This window comes from Triticum urartu, chromosome 7 (assembly GCF_003073215.2).
Source record: "Triticum urartu cultivar G1812 chromosome 7, Tu2.1, whole genome shotgun sequence".
In the NCBI taxonomy this organism is placed as follows: domain Eukaryota; kingdom Viridiplantae; phylum Streptophyta; class Magnoliopsida; order Poales; family Poaceae; genus Triticum; species Triticum urartu.
In genome coordinates this window covers 418,567,671-418,584,297 of record NC_053028.1, presented here as the reverse complement: position 1 = coordinate 418,584,297, position 16,627 = coordinate 418,567,671, and the positions used below count along the sequence as shown (strand labels likewise).

Sequence of the window (16,627 nt, the reverse complement as noted above, 5' to 3'; positions counted from 1 at the left end):
GAATATTTTGGAATATATAAAAAATACTGGAGAAAGAATCAAGGCCAGGGAGCCCACACCCTATCAACGAGGGTGGGGGGGCGCCCCCTGCCTCGTGGGCCCCATGACGCTCCACCGACCTCAACTCCAACTCCATATGTTCACGTTCGGGGAGAAAAAAATCAGAGAGAAGGATTCATCGTGTTTTACAATACAGAGCCGCCGCCAAGCCCTAATCTCTCTCGGGAGGGCTGATCTGGAGTCTGTTCGGGGCTCCGGAGAGGGGAATCCATCGCCATCGTCATCATCAACCTTCCTCCATCACCAATTTCATGATGCTCATCGTCGTTCATGAGTAATTCCATCATAGGCTTGCTGGACAGTGATGGGTTGGATGAGATTTATCATGTAATCGAGTCAGTTTTATTAGGGTTTGATCCCTAGTATCCATTATGTTCTGAGATTGATGTTACTATGACTTTGCTATGCTTAATGCTTCTCACTAGGACCCGAGTGCCATGATTTCAGATCTGAACCTATTATGTTTTCATGAATATATGCGAGTTCTTGATCCTATCTTGCGAGTCTATAGTCACCTATTATGTGTTATGATCCGTTAACACCGAAGTAACAATAATCGGGATACTTACCAGTGATGACCATAGTTTGAGGAGTTCATGTATTCACTATGTGTTAATGCTTTGGTGTGGTACTCTATTAAAAGGAGGCCTTAATATCCCTTAGTTTCCAATAGGACCCCGCTGCCACGGGAGGGTAGGACAAAAGATGTCATGCAAGTTCTTTTCCATAAGCACGTATGACTATATTCGGAATACATGCCTACATTACATTGATGAACTGGAGCTAGTTCTGTGTCACCCTATGTTATAACCGTTGCATGTGGAATCGCATCCGACATAATTATCCTTCACTGGTCCATTGCCTACGAGCTTTTCATATATTGATCTTCGCTTATTTACTTTTCTGTTGCTACTGTTACAATCACTATAAAACCAAAACTATTATTTTTGCTACCGTTACCACTACTATCATATTACTTTGCTACTAAATACTTTGTTGCAGATATTAAGTTTCTAGGTGTGGTTGAGTTGACAACCTAGCTGCTAATACTTGAGAATATTCTTTGGCTCCCCTTGTGTCGAATCAATAAATTTGGGTTAAATAGTCTACCCTCGAAAACTGTTGCGATCCCCTATACTTGTGGGTTATCACTTGGAGTGTCTTGTATGATATGAGTCTTTGATTGTTTTATTTTGTGTTTCATGTCTTGATTCCTTGATGGACACACCTATTTGAGAGAGCCAAAATTATATCATGACTTGTTAGAATTTCTCTCTATGCTTCACTTAAATTCTTTATGAGCCATGGACTTGCTCTAGTGCTTCACTTATATATTTTTGAGCATGGCTTAGTATTTCTGAAGAAATGCTATCTTGCTTCACTTAGATTTATTTGGGAGTTAGTAAAATTTTCAAGAAATTCTCTCTTGCTTCACTTAAATTAATTTGAGAGAAAGAAATATTATGCTCATGATCTTCACTTATATTTGTTTGAGCTTGTCAAAAGCAACACATGAAAATTAGTCCCAAAGTGAAAGATATCCAAGAAGGATATAATAAAAACTTTCATGAAGATCATTGGACAAAATAAACTTGATTCTTAGTAATAGTTTTGAGATATGATGATGTGATATGTGAGTCATCTTGATGAGTAATTATGCTTTAGTAAGAATATTGGTGTTAAGGTTTATGATTCCCTATGCAAGCACGAAAGTCAATAATTATGCAATGAAACTATATCCTACTTATGGTGCATTATTCGGTGTTAATTATTCTTAATTCTCGCTTATGAGATTATTTGTTTCTTGGTTGGTCGCTTCTCAATCTTTTGCTAGCCTTCATTTTGCACTAAGTATGATCACTACTTGTGCATCCAAAAACCTTTAAACCAGTTTTGCCATGTGAGTCCACTGTATCTACCTATATGCGGTATTGTTTTGCCGTTCTAAGAAAATTTGCACGTGCCATCTCTAATTTTCAAAAACAAACTTATCTTTTGTGTGTTTGTTTCACTCGTAGAGCGGTGAGGGGTGGCTAATATTTTCCATGCTAGATGTGTTATTCTCAAGATGAGTGTTTATTCACTTGTAATTGCACGAGAGTAAGGCAAAGGTATTAGGGATGCCCAGTCCTGAAATGAAAAAAATGAATTTACTTTATGTTGTCGAATAATAAATTCCTTGGAAAGTGTTGGTATGGAGGGCAACCGTGGATACGGCTAGCCATGGAAGTGAAAGTATGGTGGAAAAAGGAATACACTTTATTTTCTATTTGGGAACTGCCTATGATATATCCAAGCATGGAAAGTATTGGGAACTCAAAGTCGTTTTCGTTGGTGGGATGGATACACCTCCCAAAATGTTTTTATCTCTAAAAAATTTCACTTTGAGCTCTGGCACCTCTACAAATCCCTACTTCCCTCTGCGAAGGGCCTTTCTTTTACTTTATGCATTTTTTATTTTGAATTTGAGTCTCCATCTTCTCTTATAAAAGCACCAACTAGGAGGCAATATGATCGTACTTGAGTATTGGATGTAGCTAATATGCGAGTGTGTTTCATGAATGGGTCAATGGTTGAGCATGATGGGCTAGGGATAGCTTATTTTAGCATTGATATTGTGAAATACATGGTTGCTTGTTGATATGCTTGAGTATTTAAATTATCATGTCAAAACTAGAATATTGCTTTGAACAATATAAAAGTCCAAATGTCCATGCTATAAAGAAAGAAATATGATATGACATGTTAGGCAGCATTCCACATCAAAAATTCTGTTTTTATCACTTCCCTACTCGAGGACGAGTAGGAGTTAAGCTTGGGGATGCTGATATGTCTCCAACGTATCTATAATTTTTGATTGTTCCATGTTATATTATCAATCTTGGATGTTTTATAATCATTTTATAGTCATTTTATATCATTTTTTGGTACTAACCTATTGACATAGTGCCAAGTGCGAGTTGCTGTTTTTTCCATGTTTTTTACATCGCAGAAAATCAATATCAAACGGATTCCAAATGCCACGAAACTTTACGGAGAATTTTTATGGGCTAGAAGGAACACAACGGGCCCTGCTATGCCTGGGGGGTGCCCCAAGGGGAGCACAACCCACCAGGGCATGCCAGGAGGCCCAGGCGTGCCCTGGTGGGTTGTGCCCACCTCGGGTGCCCCCCGGACCGCCTCTTTGCTCTATAAATACCCCAATATTCCCAAAACCCTAGGGGAGTCGATGAAATATTGATCCAGCCGCCGCAGAGTCCAGAACCACCAGATCCAATCTAGACACCATCTCAGATGGGGTTCACCACCTCCATTGTTGCCTCTCCGATGATGCGTGAGTAGTTCTTTGTAGACCTTCGGGTACGTAGTTAGTAGCTAGATGGCTTCATCTCTCTCTCTCTTGATTCTCAATACAATGGTATCTTGGAGATCCATATGATGTAACTCTTTTGCGGTGTGTCTGTTGGGATCGATGAACTTTGAGTTTATGATCAGATCTATCTTATTATATCCATGAAAGTATTTCAGTTTCTTTGATCTCTTTTATGCATGATTTCTTATAGCCTCGTATTTATTCTCCGATATTTGGGTTTTGTTTGGCCAACTTGATCTATTTATATTGCAATGGGAAGAGGTTCTTTGTAGTGGGTTCGATCTTACGACGCTTGATCTGAGCGACAGAAGGGGAACCAACACGTATGTATCGTTGCTACTAAGGATAAAACGACGGGGTCTATCTCTACATAGATAGATCTTGTCTACATCATGTCATCGTTCTTATTGCATTACTCCGTTTCTCCATGAACTTAATACACTAGATGCATGTTGGATAGCGGTCGATGTGTGGAGTAATAGTAGTAGATGCAAGCAGGAGTCGGTCTACTAATCTTGGACGTGATGCCTATGTAATGATCATTGCCTGGATATCGTCACGAGTATTTGAAGTTCTATCAATTGCCCAACAGTAATTTGTTCACCCACTGTTTTCTATTTTTCTCGAGAGAAGCCACTAGTGAAATCTACGGCCCCGGGTCTCTTTCTCATATTATTTGCCTTTGCGATCTATTTTCCTTTGCGTTTATTTTCAGATCTATTGATCCAAAAACCCAAAAATACTTTGCTGCACTTTATTTTATTTGCGATCTATTTATTCAATCTATTACAACTTTCTCCCGTCACGCACCAATTTCTGGCACCATTACCCGAAAAGGATTGACAACCCCTTTAACACGTCGGGTTGCGAGGATTTGTTATCTGTGTGCAGGGGCTATTTACATTGTGTTGCTTGGTTATCCTACTGGTTCGATAACCTTAGTTTCATATCAGAGGGAAATACCTACCGTCGCTGCGCTGCATCATCCCTTCCTCTTTGGGGAAATACCGACGTAGCTTCAAGCGACATCATTTGTCTTTTTCCCCCTCATGTTCATTCTTCCCGGATGCACTTGTTGCGGCCTTCTTTGCTTCCGCCCATTCGGCGGTGACAGCATTAAGTTGTGTCTGATTCACTCCTAGCTCCTGGGATAGCACGGCATTTCTCTCTTTGTGAACCTGCGGGTCATATCGATCCTTAATCGGTTTCCTTCCGCTTCAAGTCTCGGTGGCTACTGGCACATGGCTATTAAAAATTGCATAAACTTTTACCTGTATATCCTTCGAGAATAGCTGAATGACTCCGGCAAGTCCGTCTCGAGCGGCCCAGATATACGCGTCCACCGAACTGAGTGCGGTAAACTCTTGCTCGGAAAAGGCCGGAGCACACATAGCCTCTTTTAATCGACGGTGATTCGTCACGCTCTCCACTTCGGAATTCGTGACTGGTACGTCATCCGAATCCTCTTGAGGAGGTGGAATTGGCATTGCATCGGCTTGCGTCTTGGTTGGCGAGTCCGGCACCGGATTAGTATACATTCGGCTAATCGGGCGTTTTCCCACCGTCTACCGCGTACTCCTCCTGGCGTCAAGGATAAAAGGAGACTTTTAACTATCTTGACTTATGCCTAGGCATGTCTTAGGCAAGATTACTTCTTGGAAGACTGTGAGGCCTCTACGGCACTCCCGGACCCTTTTCGTTTTGAATGACGGCCTTGCGTAGGGGCCGCCCTTGAGGAGGTACGGTCCCTAGAGCACCGATCCTATTAAAATGCGATCAGTATAAATAGATAAAAATGCATATAGGATTTCCTTTTTAGACCCTTCGAATACTCACGATACAGAAGGGATAGAGGCGGGGGTCGTCAGCGGTGATAGCCACTTCTGAGCCATCAAGCCTCGCTTGATAAAATACCCCGTCGTCAGACTCTCTCTATATATATGTCCGGATCCTCGCAAAAGCCGGGGTCTTTATCACGGTTATGATCCTCTGGGTGGGGAGCGGGACAGTGGACGTCCTCGGTCATCTTCCACCATGACTGTTCGTGGCAACAAAGGGAAAGTTTGATTAGTGTCTATAATGTCAATAAAATAAACACAGACTATCAAAATCTAACCCATTCAATAGGGTTGTACATGGAATAGCCCTCCCGACAGTTTAACCGAAGAAAATCTTCTTTCTCATCCATATACAGATCGACCAACATGGTGGCCAGTTCGGCTAGGGTATCTGGACCTTTCAATTTGTAACGGCACGCGTCGTCTTCTCAATTGTAACACCATAAGGGAGTTACTCTAGATTAGAGAGGCTGAACACACCTCTTTATTGCAATCGCCATGACCTCAACTATCGAGAGTTCGGTATGGGCTAGCAACCTGACCTTGCTGACCAACCTCTTTACCTCTGCACTGTCCTCTTCCTTGGGACTTCGGTGATGCCAGTTGAGGCGCTTCTTTAAAGGAGCACTGGAAAATCCAGGGAGGCCACGCCGAACTTAAATTAATTTGAGAGAAAGAAATATTATGCTCATGATCTTGACTTATATTTGTTTGAGCTTGTCAAAAGCAACACATGAAAATTAGTCCCAAAGTGATAGATATCCAAGAAGGATATAATAAAAACTTTCATGAAGATCATTGGACAAAATAAACTTGATTCTTAGTAATAGTTTTGAGATATGATGATGTGATATGTGAGTCATATTGATGAGTAATTATGCTTTAGTAAGAATATTGGTGTTAAGGTTTGTGATTCCCTATGCAAGCACGAAAGTCAATAGTTATGCAATGAAACTATATCCTACTTATGGTGCATTATTCGGTGTTAGTTATGCTTAATTCTCGCTTATGAGATTATTTGTTTCTTGGTTGGTCACTTCTCAATCTTTTGCTAGCCTTCATTTTGCACTAAGTGTGATCACTACTTGTGCATCCAAAAACCTTTAAACCAGTTTTGCCATATGAGTCCACTGTATCTACCTATATGCGGTATTGTTTTGCCGTTCTAAGCAAATTTGCACGTGCCATCTCTAATTTTCAAAAACAAACTTATCTTTTGTGTGTTTGTTTCACTCGTAGAGCGGTGAGGGGTGGCTAATATTTTCCATGCTAGATGTGTTATTCTCAAGATGAGTGTTTATTCACTTGTCATTGCATGAGAGTAAGGCAAAGGTATTAGGGATGCCCAGTCCTGAAATGGAATAAATGAATTTACTCTATGTTGTCAAATAATAAATTCCTTGGAAAGTGTTGGTATGGAGGGCAACCGTGGATACGGCTAGCCATGGAAGTGAAAGTATGGTGGAAAAAGGAATACACTTTATTTTCTATTTGGGAACTGCCTATGATATATCCAAGCATGGAAAGTATTGGGAACTCTAAGTCGTTTTCGTTGGTGGGATGGATACACCTCCCAAAATGTTTTTATCTCAAAAAAATCGCTTTGAGCTCTGGCACTTCTACAAATCCCTACTTTCCTCTGCGAAGGGCCTTTCTTTTACTTTATGCATTTTTTATTTTGAATTTGAGTCTCCATCGTCTCTTATAAAAGCACCAACTAGGAGGCAATATGATCGTACTTGAATATTGGATGTAGCTAATATGCGAGTTTGTTTCATGAATGGATCGATGGTTGAGCATGATGGGCTAGGGATAGCTTATTTTAGCATTGATATTGTGAAAGACATGGTTGCTTGTTGATATGCTTGAGTATTTAAATTATCATGTCAAAACTAGACTATTGCTTTGAACGATATAAAAGTCCAAATGTCCATGCTATAAAGAAAGAAATATGATATGACATGTTAGGCAGCATTCCACATCAAAAATTCTGTTTTAATCACTTCCCTACTCGAGGACGAGTAGGAGTTAAGCTTGGGGATGCTGATACGTCTCTAATGTATCTATATTTTTTGATTGTTCCATGTTGTAATATTATCAATCTTGGATGTTTTATAATCATTTTATATCATTTTTTGGTACTAACCTATTGACATAGTGCCAAGTGCGAGTTGCTATTTTTTCCATGTTTTTTACATCACAAAAAATCAATATCAAACGGAGTCCAAATTCCATGAAACTTTACGGAGAATTTTTATGGGCTAGAAGGAACACATCGGGCCCTGCTGCGCCTGGGGGGTGCCCCAAGGGGAGCACAACCCACCAGGGCGTGCCAGGAGGCCCAGGCGTGCCCTGGTGGGTTGTGCACACCTCGGGTGCCCCCCGGACCGCCTCTTTACTCTATAAATACCCCAATATTCCCAAAATCCTAGGGGAGTCGACGAAATATTGATCCAGCCGCCGTAGAGTCCAGAACCACCAGATCCAATCTAGACACGATCTTAAATGGGGTTCACCACCTCCATTGGTGCCTCTCCGATGATGCGTGAGTAGTTCTTTGTAGACCTTCGGGTCCGTAGTTAGTAGCTAGATGGCTTCATCTCTCTCTCTTGATTCTCAATACAATGGTCTCTTGGAGATCCATATGATGTAACTCTTTTGCGGTGTGTTTGGTGGGATCGATGAACTTTAAGTTTATGATTAGATCTATCTTTTTATATCCATGAAAGTATTTCAGTTTCTTTGATCTCTTTTATGCATGATTTCTTATAGCCTCATATTCATGCTCCGATATTTTGGTTTTGTTTGGCCAACTTGATCTATTTATCTTGCAATGGGAAGAGGTGCTTTGTAGTGGGTTCGATCTTACGATGCTTGATCCGAGTGACAGAAGGGGAACCGACACGTATGTATCGTTGCTACTAAGGATAAAACGATGGGGTCTATCTATACATAGATAGATCTTGTCTACATCATGTCATTGTTCTTATTGCATTACTCTGTTTGTCCATGAACTTAATACACTAGATGCATGCTGGATAGCGGTCGACATGTGGAGTAATAGTAGTAGATGCAAGCAGGAGTCGGTCTACTAATCTTGGATGTGATGCCTATGTAATGATCATTGCCTGGATATCGTCATGAGTATTTGAAGTTCTATCAATTGCCCAACAATAATTTGTTCACCCACCGTTTTCTATTTTTCTCGAGAGAAGCCACTAGTGAAATCTACGGCCCCCGGTCTCTTTCTCATATTATTTGCCTTTGCGGTCTATTTTCCTTTGCGTTTATTTTCAGATCTATTAATCCAAAAACCCAAAAATACTTTGCTGCACTTTATTTTATTTGCGATCTATTTATTCAATCTATTACAACTTTCTCCCGTCACGCACCAATTTCTCGCACTATTACCCGAAAGGGATTGACAACCCCTTTAACACGTCGGGTTGCGAGGATTTGTTATCTGTGTGCAGGGGTTGTTTACATTGTGTTGCTTGGTTATCCTATTGGTTCGATAACCTTGGTTTCATATCTGAGGGAAATACCTACCGCCGCTGTGCTGCATCATCCCTTCCTCTTTGGGGAAATACCAACGTAGCTTCAAGCGACATCATTTGTCTTTTCCCCCCTCATGTTCATTCTTCCCGGATGCACTTGTTTCGGCCTTCTTTGTTTCCGCCCATTCGGCGGCGACAGCATTAAGTTGTGTCTGATTCACTTCTAGCTCCTGGGATAGCGTGGCATTTCTCTCTTTGAGAACCTGCGGGTCATATCGATCCTTAAATCGGTTTCCTTCCGCTTCAAGTCTCGGTGGCTACTGGCACATGGCTATTAAAAATTGCGTAAACTTTTACCTGTATATCCTTCGAGAATAGCTGAATGACTCCGGCAAGTCTGTCTCAAGCGGCCCATATATACGCGTCCACCGAACTGAGTGCGGTAAACTCTTGTTCGGAAAAGGCCGGAGCACACATAGCCTCTTTTAATCGATGGTGATTCGTCACGCTCTCCACTTCGGAATTCGTGACTGATACGTCATCCGAATCCTCTTGAGGAGGCGGAATTGGCATTGCGTCGGCTCGCATCTTGGTTGGCGAGTCCGGCACCGGATTAGTATACATTCAGTTAATCGGGCGTTTTCCCACCGTCTACCGCGTACTCCTCCTGACGTCAAGGATAAAAGGAGACTTTTAACTATCTGGACTTACGCCTAGGCATGTCTTAGGCAAGCTTAATGCTTGGAAGACTGTGAGGCCTCTACGGCACTCCCGGACCCTTTTCGTTTTGAATGACGGCCTTGCGTAGGGGCCGCGCTTGAGGAGGTACGGTCCCTAGAGCGCCGATCCTATTAATGTGGATCGGTATAAATAGATAAAAATGCAGATAAGGATTTCCTTTTAAGACCCTTTGAATACTCACGATACAGAAGGGATAGAGGCGGGGGTAGTAAGCGGTGATAGCCACTTCTGAGCCATCAAGGCTCGCCTGATAAAATACCCCATCGTCAAACTCTATATATATGTTCGGATCCTCGCAAAAGCCGGGGTCTTTATCACGGTTATGATCCTCTGGCTAGGGAGCGGGACAGTGGATGTCCTCGGTCATCTTCCACCATGACTGTTTGTGGCAACAAAGGGAAAGTTTGATTAGTGTCTGTAACGTCAATAAAATAAACACAAACTATCAAAATCTTACCCATTCAATAGAGTTGTACATGGAATAGCCCTCCCGGCAGTTTAACCGGAGAAAATCTTCTTTCTCATCCATATACAGATCGGCCAACATGGTGTCCAGTTCGGCTGGGGTATCTGGACCTTTCCGTTTGTAACGGCACGCGTCGTCTTCTCAGTTGTAACACCATAAGGGAGTTACTCTGGATTAGAGAGGCTGAATGCACCTCTTTATTGCAATCACCATGACCTCAACTATCGAGAGTTTGGTATGGGCTAGCAACCTGACCTTGCTGACCAACCTCTTTATCTCTGCACTGTCCTCTTCCTTGGGACTTCGGGGATGCCAGTTGAGGTGCTTCTTTAAAGGAGCACTAGAAAATTCAGGGAGGCCACGCCGAACTGGGTCCGGCAGCGGGATGTCGTCCATATAGAACCATTCCGAAGACCACTATGGGTATACCTCTTTGGGTGTTCCTATGAGGTATTCAGATCCGGCTATACGCCATACTTCGGCACCGCCCACTTCAAATATGGAACCTCCTCGATGGCGGGGAACGAGGCAAAAGAACTTCCTCGATAATTCAAAATGGGCCTCGATGCCTAAGAATAGCTCGCAGAGGGCAACGAAACCTGAGATGTGCAGAATCGAACCTGGGGTGAGGTTGTGTAGTTGGATGCCGTAAAATTCCAATAATCCCCTAATAAAGGGATGGATTGGAAATCCTGGACCCCACAACAGGATGGGACGAAGCACACCCTCTCCTCCTTATTGGGCTTGGGGAAGTTCACATCCATCACATCGTTGCCGATTGAGGCCAAACCCGCTCGAACGGGGACTAGATCCGCGAGGGGAAGATAGCCTTGCGTCGGGAGTCGACTCAGTTGGAGGTGAGGCACGGAGCAACTCTGCCAATCACCCTCTTGAGGGCCTGATACGTCTCCGTCGTATCTACTTTTCCAAACACTTTTGCCCTTGTTTTGGACTCTAAATGGAACTAACCCGGACTGACGCTATTTTCAGCAGAATTGCCATGGTGTTATTTTTGTGCAGAAATAAAAGTTCTCGGAATGACCTGAAATTCAACGAAGATTATTTTGGAATATATAAAAAATATTGGAAGAAGAATCCATGTCAGGGGGCCCACACCCTGTCCACGAGGGTGGGGGCGCGCCCTACCCCCTGGACGCGCCCCCTGCCTCGTGGGCCCCCTGACGCTCCATCGACCTCAACTCCAACTCCATATATTTGTGTTCGGGGAGAAAAAGTCAAAGAGAAGGATTCATCGCGTTTTACGATACGGAGCCGCCGTCAAGCCCTAAACTCTCTCGGGAGGGCTGATCTAGAGTCCGTTCGGGGCTTCGGAGAGGGGAATCCTGTAACACCCCCAGTATCATACTACAGTAATCCCCCCTAATAATGTCTTATCATCATGCTTTCCTAAGCCAAAATGCCACTTGTCCAAAAATCAAGTCCAATCCAATTCAAATTACAAGCCAATTATTTGCATCTTCCAGTGAGCCAGAAAAATAATTCACACTATGGCAAATATTCTCTAAGTATTTGTCATGATGAAACCTACCTCTGTTGGATTCCAAAAATGCTCCTGGAAATTATTTGAGTGGTCCAACAACAATTAAATTGGCCTTTTCAATTTCTAAAAGTTCTTAAACATTTCCAAATGCTCAAAACAATTTTGTGCAACTTCACAATATTGCAAAGTATTTATTGTGGCATGTGGCACATTTTACTAGAGTCATATGGTGCTCGGAATAATTGCAATTAGTAAGCTATACTCTTAAAAATATATAATAAAAATAGTGAAAAGGACCCCCCCCCCCCCATTTTCCCCACTGGGCCTCGACCCCGCCGGCCCAGTCGACCACCCCACAGGCCGGCCCACTACCCCCGCTCCCCTGGCCTATAGGCCACACCCGACCAAACCCTATCCCATCTCTCCCACGAACCCCCCACCCCCACGAACCCGACTCCCTCCCTTGTCTCTCCCCACTCGCCTGGATCCGGATCGGGGAGGAGCCCAATCCCGCGCCGCCTCGTGCCCCTGACGGCGCCCATCCCCACCGCCGCCGCGGTTCGCCGCCTCGACGCGCTGGACCTCGTCACCGGATCACCACAGTCGTCCCCGACTCCTCCTCGCCGGACGCCGCTCGCCACTTGCCGGACTGCCCTGCCGCCGCTCGGAACCCCCCCCCCCCCCCCCCCTCGCCGGACCGCCTCCCCGCCAAGCGCCTCCCCGTCCTTGGCCTCCTCACCAACGACGCCCCGACGCCAACACCGTTCGCCGTCGCTGCCACCTCGCCCTGCCTTCGTGTTCCCCCTGCATCGGGCCTCCCCTTCAACGCGGGTGAGCAACCCCCGGTCGTCCTCCTCTCTCCCCGAAGCAACCACCGCATTCCGCGCCTCACCCCGCCGTGGCCACGCCCTGGCTGCGCTCGTGCCGCGCCGGCCACGCCCGACGCGCGTGCTCGCGCATCGCCTCCCTCCCCGGCGTGCTCACCGCGCCCTGTCACTCCACCCAGCCGCTCTCACGCGCGCGCCGTGCGCCCCTGACCGCGCCCTCGCTTCCGCCCGGCGCGCCCTTCTCCGCCCACGCGCGTCTGCGGCTCTGGCCGCCCCTTACCTCGCATGCGCCACCCGCTGCCGTTGACGGGCACAGCTCCGGCCGGCCGGCCTCGCCGCGGCCCCGCCTGCTGGTTGCGCCTTGATCCGGCGCCCGCATCCGCTGTGGCATGTGTGCTACTGGACATGGGGCCCACCCCCAAAATGTTTAAGAAAGCTAAACGAAACAAAAAAATGTAATTGTAAAAAAAGGGGTTGTGAAAAAAATTAAATTAATCAATTGATTATCCTAATTAATCATGTTAACTAACCTGTTAACTACTTAATTAGTTTAAACTAATCCTGTTAGTAAATAGGCAGGCAATGACAGGGGGCCCCACCCCCTGTTGACTAGACAAGCATTGACTAGTCAACGGGGTCCCCCTTGGCCCACATGTAAGCAGTGGTGTACATTCTATGTACACGGGGCTGGGTACCCGCAGCAATTTATTCATTTATTTTCGAATTAAAATAAATCTAGAAAATAAGAAAATCTTTAGAAATTCATAGTAATTAAACCGTACCTCCGATGAAAATGTTTTCTATATGAAAGTTTCTCAAAAAAATCCAACGAATTCGAATACGTGGTCCGTTCATCTGTCATATGCCCCTAGCATGTCGAACATGGAACTTTCCCCCTCTTTTCCTTTGTCTGGAATCCACCTAACGTCAGGAATTCATCCTCGGATGTTTATCCCCTCCGTCTGCAACATGTAGTACTACGTTAGGACAACCCTAGCTCTGCCTATCGTCTTGTTAGGCCTTGTGATGCATTGTTTGCTCTGTATTTATTTTTTCTTCCCCCTCTTCTTTCCGGTAGACCCCGAGACCGATGTTGCCCCCATGATCGACTACGTCGTCGACGACCCTCCTTGCCAGAGCAACCAGGCAAGCAACCCCCCCCCCCTTGAGCATTTCGATATCGCCTATTTCTTTCCCTCTCATGCTTGCATTAGAACTGCTACTGCTTTCTGTATGATCCTACTCCGATGCATAGCCTGTTGTTGTTACCTGCTTTCATACCTTACCTGCTTATCCTAAACTGCTTAGTATAGGTTGGTTAGTGATCCATCAGTGACCCCCACCTTGTCCCAATTGCCCCGCTTTATGTTCGATGACTCGATCACGTGATCGATGTCCAGGCCCCGACACTGCACATCACCCACCCTAGTTGTACAACTCTGCAGAGTTACTATCGAGTGCCGAGGGTGGAACCTCTTACATCACTTCTGATGAGATCTCTTTAGTGTAGCTATATGGTCGAGGTCATCGAGGGTGATTTCCTCCTTAACCACTTCCGTTACGGCTCTGTCGTGCAACTCATCAAATGTGAACCTCGAGGGTGGATCCTCTTACGTTCACCGTGATGATAACATCGAGTGGAATTCACCGGGGGTGATTCCTCGGGTTTTCCCCTTGGTGTTAGACACACAGTTACTATGGTTACTATGACTTTGCACTGAGCCATGTTACTAAGACGGGTCGGCCCTGAGGGGTACCCGCGCGAGCTTAATAGTGAGTGATGTGGAGTCGGGTTGACCTGGAAGGTGCCCGCGAGATACTTACGAGGCGTGGCCGGGCATTCTTAGCCCTTGCCGCAAGTACTCGAGACGGGGCGACGGGGTCACATCAATCATGAGTCTCTGCTCGTTACCGCGTGCTCCTAATCCACTACGGTTTGGATATTTGATCCGAGGGGCCTCTGGCCTGATAGCACTAACCATCACGTGGGCATAGTATGGGCGTTCTGTGTCGTATACATCAGCCGAAACTTAATAGACGTCAGCGACTGAGCGGCACGCGCCGGGTTGGACTGGTAAGCACATGCCTTTCTGAAGGAGCTTGCTAGGTCTGCTCACCGGCCGCGTACGCAATGTGCAGGAGTTCCTGGGGATATGGCCCATGACCCCTGGGGGCATAGGCTTAGTCTGGCGTGCTGACCTCTCTATTAAGCCTAGGTCAGGTTGCGGCGTATTGTTTGGCGAGGCCGGGCATGACCTAGGAGAGTGTGTCCGGCCGGAGTTAATCAAGCGTGGTGGGTAAGTTGGTGCACCCCTGCAGGGAAGAAAACATCTATCGATAGCCTGTCCTATGGTAACGGACACTTGGAGTTGTATCCCGATCGATACAACTAGAACTGGATACTTGAGATAAGACATGGAGATGAGACTTGGATATGAGATGATAACTGGATAGTATGGCTCTGGGATTGCTTTCTCGCTGGGAGTCGAGAAAGGATCTCTGGCCGAGGTTGATAACACTACTTCTACTTTACATTATGTTGGTCTGTACTCTTCTATATGCTGCAAGATGCTTGAAGATGCTTGAAGATGCTAGTCTTCGATAGGCTAGGCTTTCCCCTTCTCTTCTGGCATTCTGCAGTTTAGTCCATAGATACAACCCATTCGTTTGATACAGATGCATACTTAGTTTAGATCTGATGTAAGTCTTGCGAGTACTTTGGATGAGTACTCACGGTTGCTTTGCTACCTCTTTTTCCCCCATACCCGATTGTTGCGACCAGATGACGGATCCCAGGAGCCAGACGTCACCACTGATGATTACTACTACCCCGAGGGTGCCTACTACAACGTGACGGTCGCTGACGACTTGGAGTAGTTAGGAGGCTCCCAGGCAGGAGGCCTTGCCTTTTTGATCGATGTTGCTTTTGTGCTAGCCTTCTAAAGGCAAACTTGTCTAACTTATTTCTGTACTCAGATATTGTTGCTTCCGTTGAATCTTGTGTATTCGAACTTATGTATTCGAGCCCCTGAGGCCCCTGGCTTGTAATATAAAGCTTGTATTATTTTAATTTGTGTCTAGAGTTGTGTTGTGATATCTTCCCGTGAGTCCTTGATCTTGATCGTACACATTTGCGTGTATGATTAGTGTACGGTTGAACCGAGGTCGTCACAAATCCATCGCCATCGTCATCATCAACCTTCCTCCATCACCAATTTCATGATGCTCACAGCCATGCGTGAGTAATTCCAGCGTAGGCTTGCTGGACGGTGATGGGTTGGATAAGATTTATCATGTAATTGAGTTAGTTTTGTTAGGGTTTGATCCCTAGTATCCACTATGTTCTGAGATTGATGTTGCTGTGACTTTGCTATGCTTAATGCTTGTCACTAGGGCCCGAGTGCCATGATTTCAGATTTGAACCTATTATCTTTTCATGAATATATGTGAGTTCTTGATCCTATCTTGCAAGTCTATAGTCACCTACTATGTGCTATGATCCGGCAACCCCGAAGTGACAATAATCGGGACCACTCTCGATGATGACCGTAGTTTGAGGAGTTCATGCATTCACTATGTGTTAATGCTTTGGTCTGGTACTCTATTAAAAGGAGGCCTTAATATCCCTTAGTTTCCAATAGGACCCCGCTACCACGGGAGGGTAGGACAAAAGATGTCATGCAAGTTCTTTTCCATAATCATGTATGACTATATTCGGAATACATGCCTACATTACATTGATGAACTGGACCTAGTTCTATGTCACCCTATGTTATGAATGTTACACGACCGATCGCATCTGACATAATTCTCCATCACCGATCCATTGACTACGAGCTTTTCATATATTGTTCTTCGCTTATTTACTTTTCAGTTGCTATTGTCACAATCACTACAAAACCCAAAAATATTACTTTTGCTGTCGTTACCATTACTATCATAATACTTTGCTACTAAATACCTTGATACAGATATTAAGTTTCCAGGTGTGGTTGAATTGACAACTCAGCTGCAAATACTTAAGAATATTCTTTGGCTCCCCTTGTGTCGAATCAATAAATTTGGGTTGAATAATCTACCCTCGAAAACTGTTGCGATCCCCTATACTTGTGGGTTATCAAGACTATTTTCTGGCGTCGTTGTCGGGGAGCATAGCTCTATTCTTTGAGTCACTTGGGATTTATATTTGCTTATCACTATGAAGAACTTGAAAGATCAAAGAACTAAGATTTTTCCCTCAACTACGAGGGGAGGTAAGGAACTGCATCTAGCTCTGCACTTGATTCACCTTCTGTTTTGAGTAAGCTTGCGACACCTAAACCTG

At 44.8% G+C, this 16,627-nt stretch overlaps 1 protein-coding gene across 1 annotated transcript in view; it reads left to right on the top strand.

Moving 5' to 3' along the window:
• The window catches only part of LOC125518892 (vegetative cell wall protein gp1-like), a 45,191-nt gene extending 30,034 nt beyond the window's left edge, over positions 1–15,157 (top strand). The window contains exons 2-4 of the mRNA XM_048683785.1: positions 11,870–12,307; positions 13,382–13,449; positions 15,086–15,157. Of these exons, the coding sequence (XP_048539742.1) occupies positions 11,870–12,307; positions 13,382–13,449; positions 15,086–15,157 (578 nt within the window). The remainder of the gene's footprint in view (positions 1–11,869; positions 12,308–13,381; positions 13,450–15,085) is intronic.
• The last annotated feature ends 1,470 nt before the right edge of the window (positions 15,158–16,627 follow it).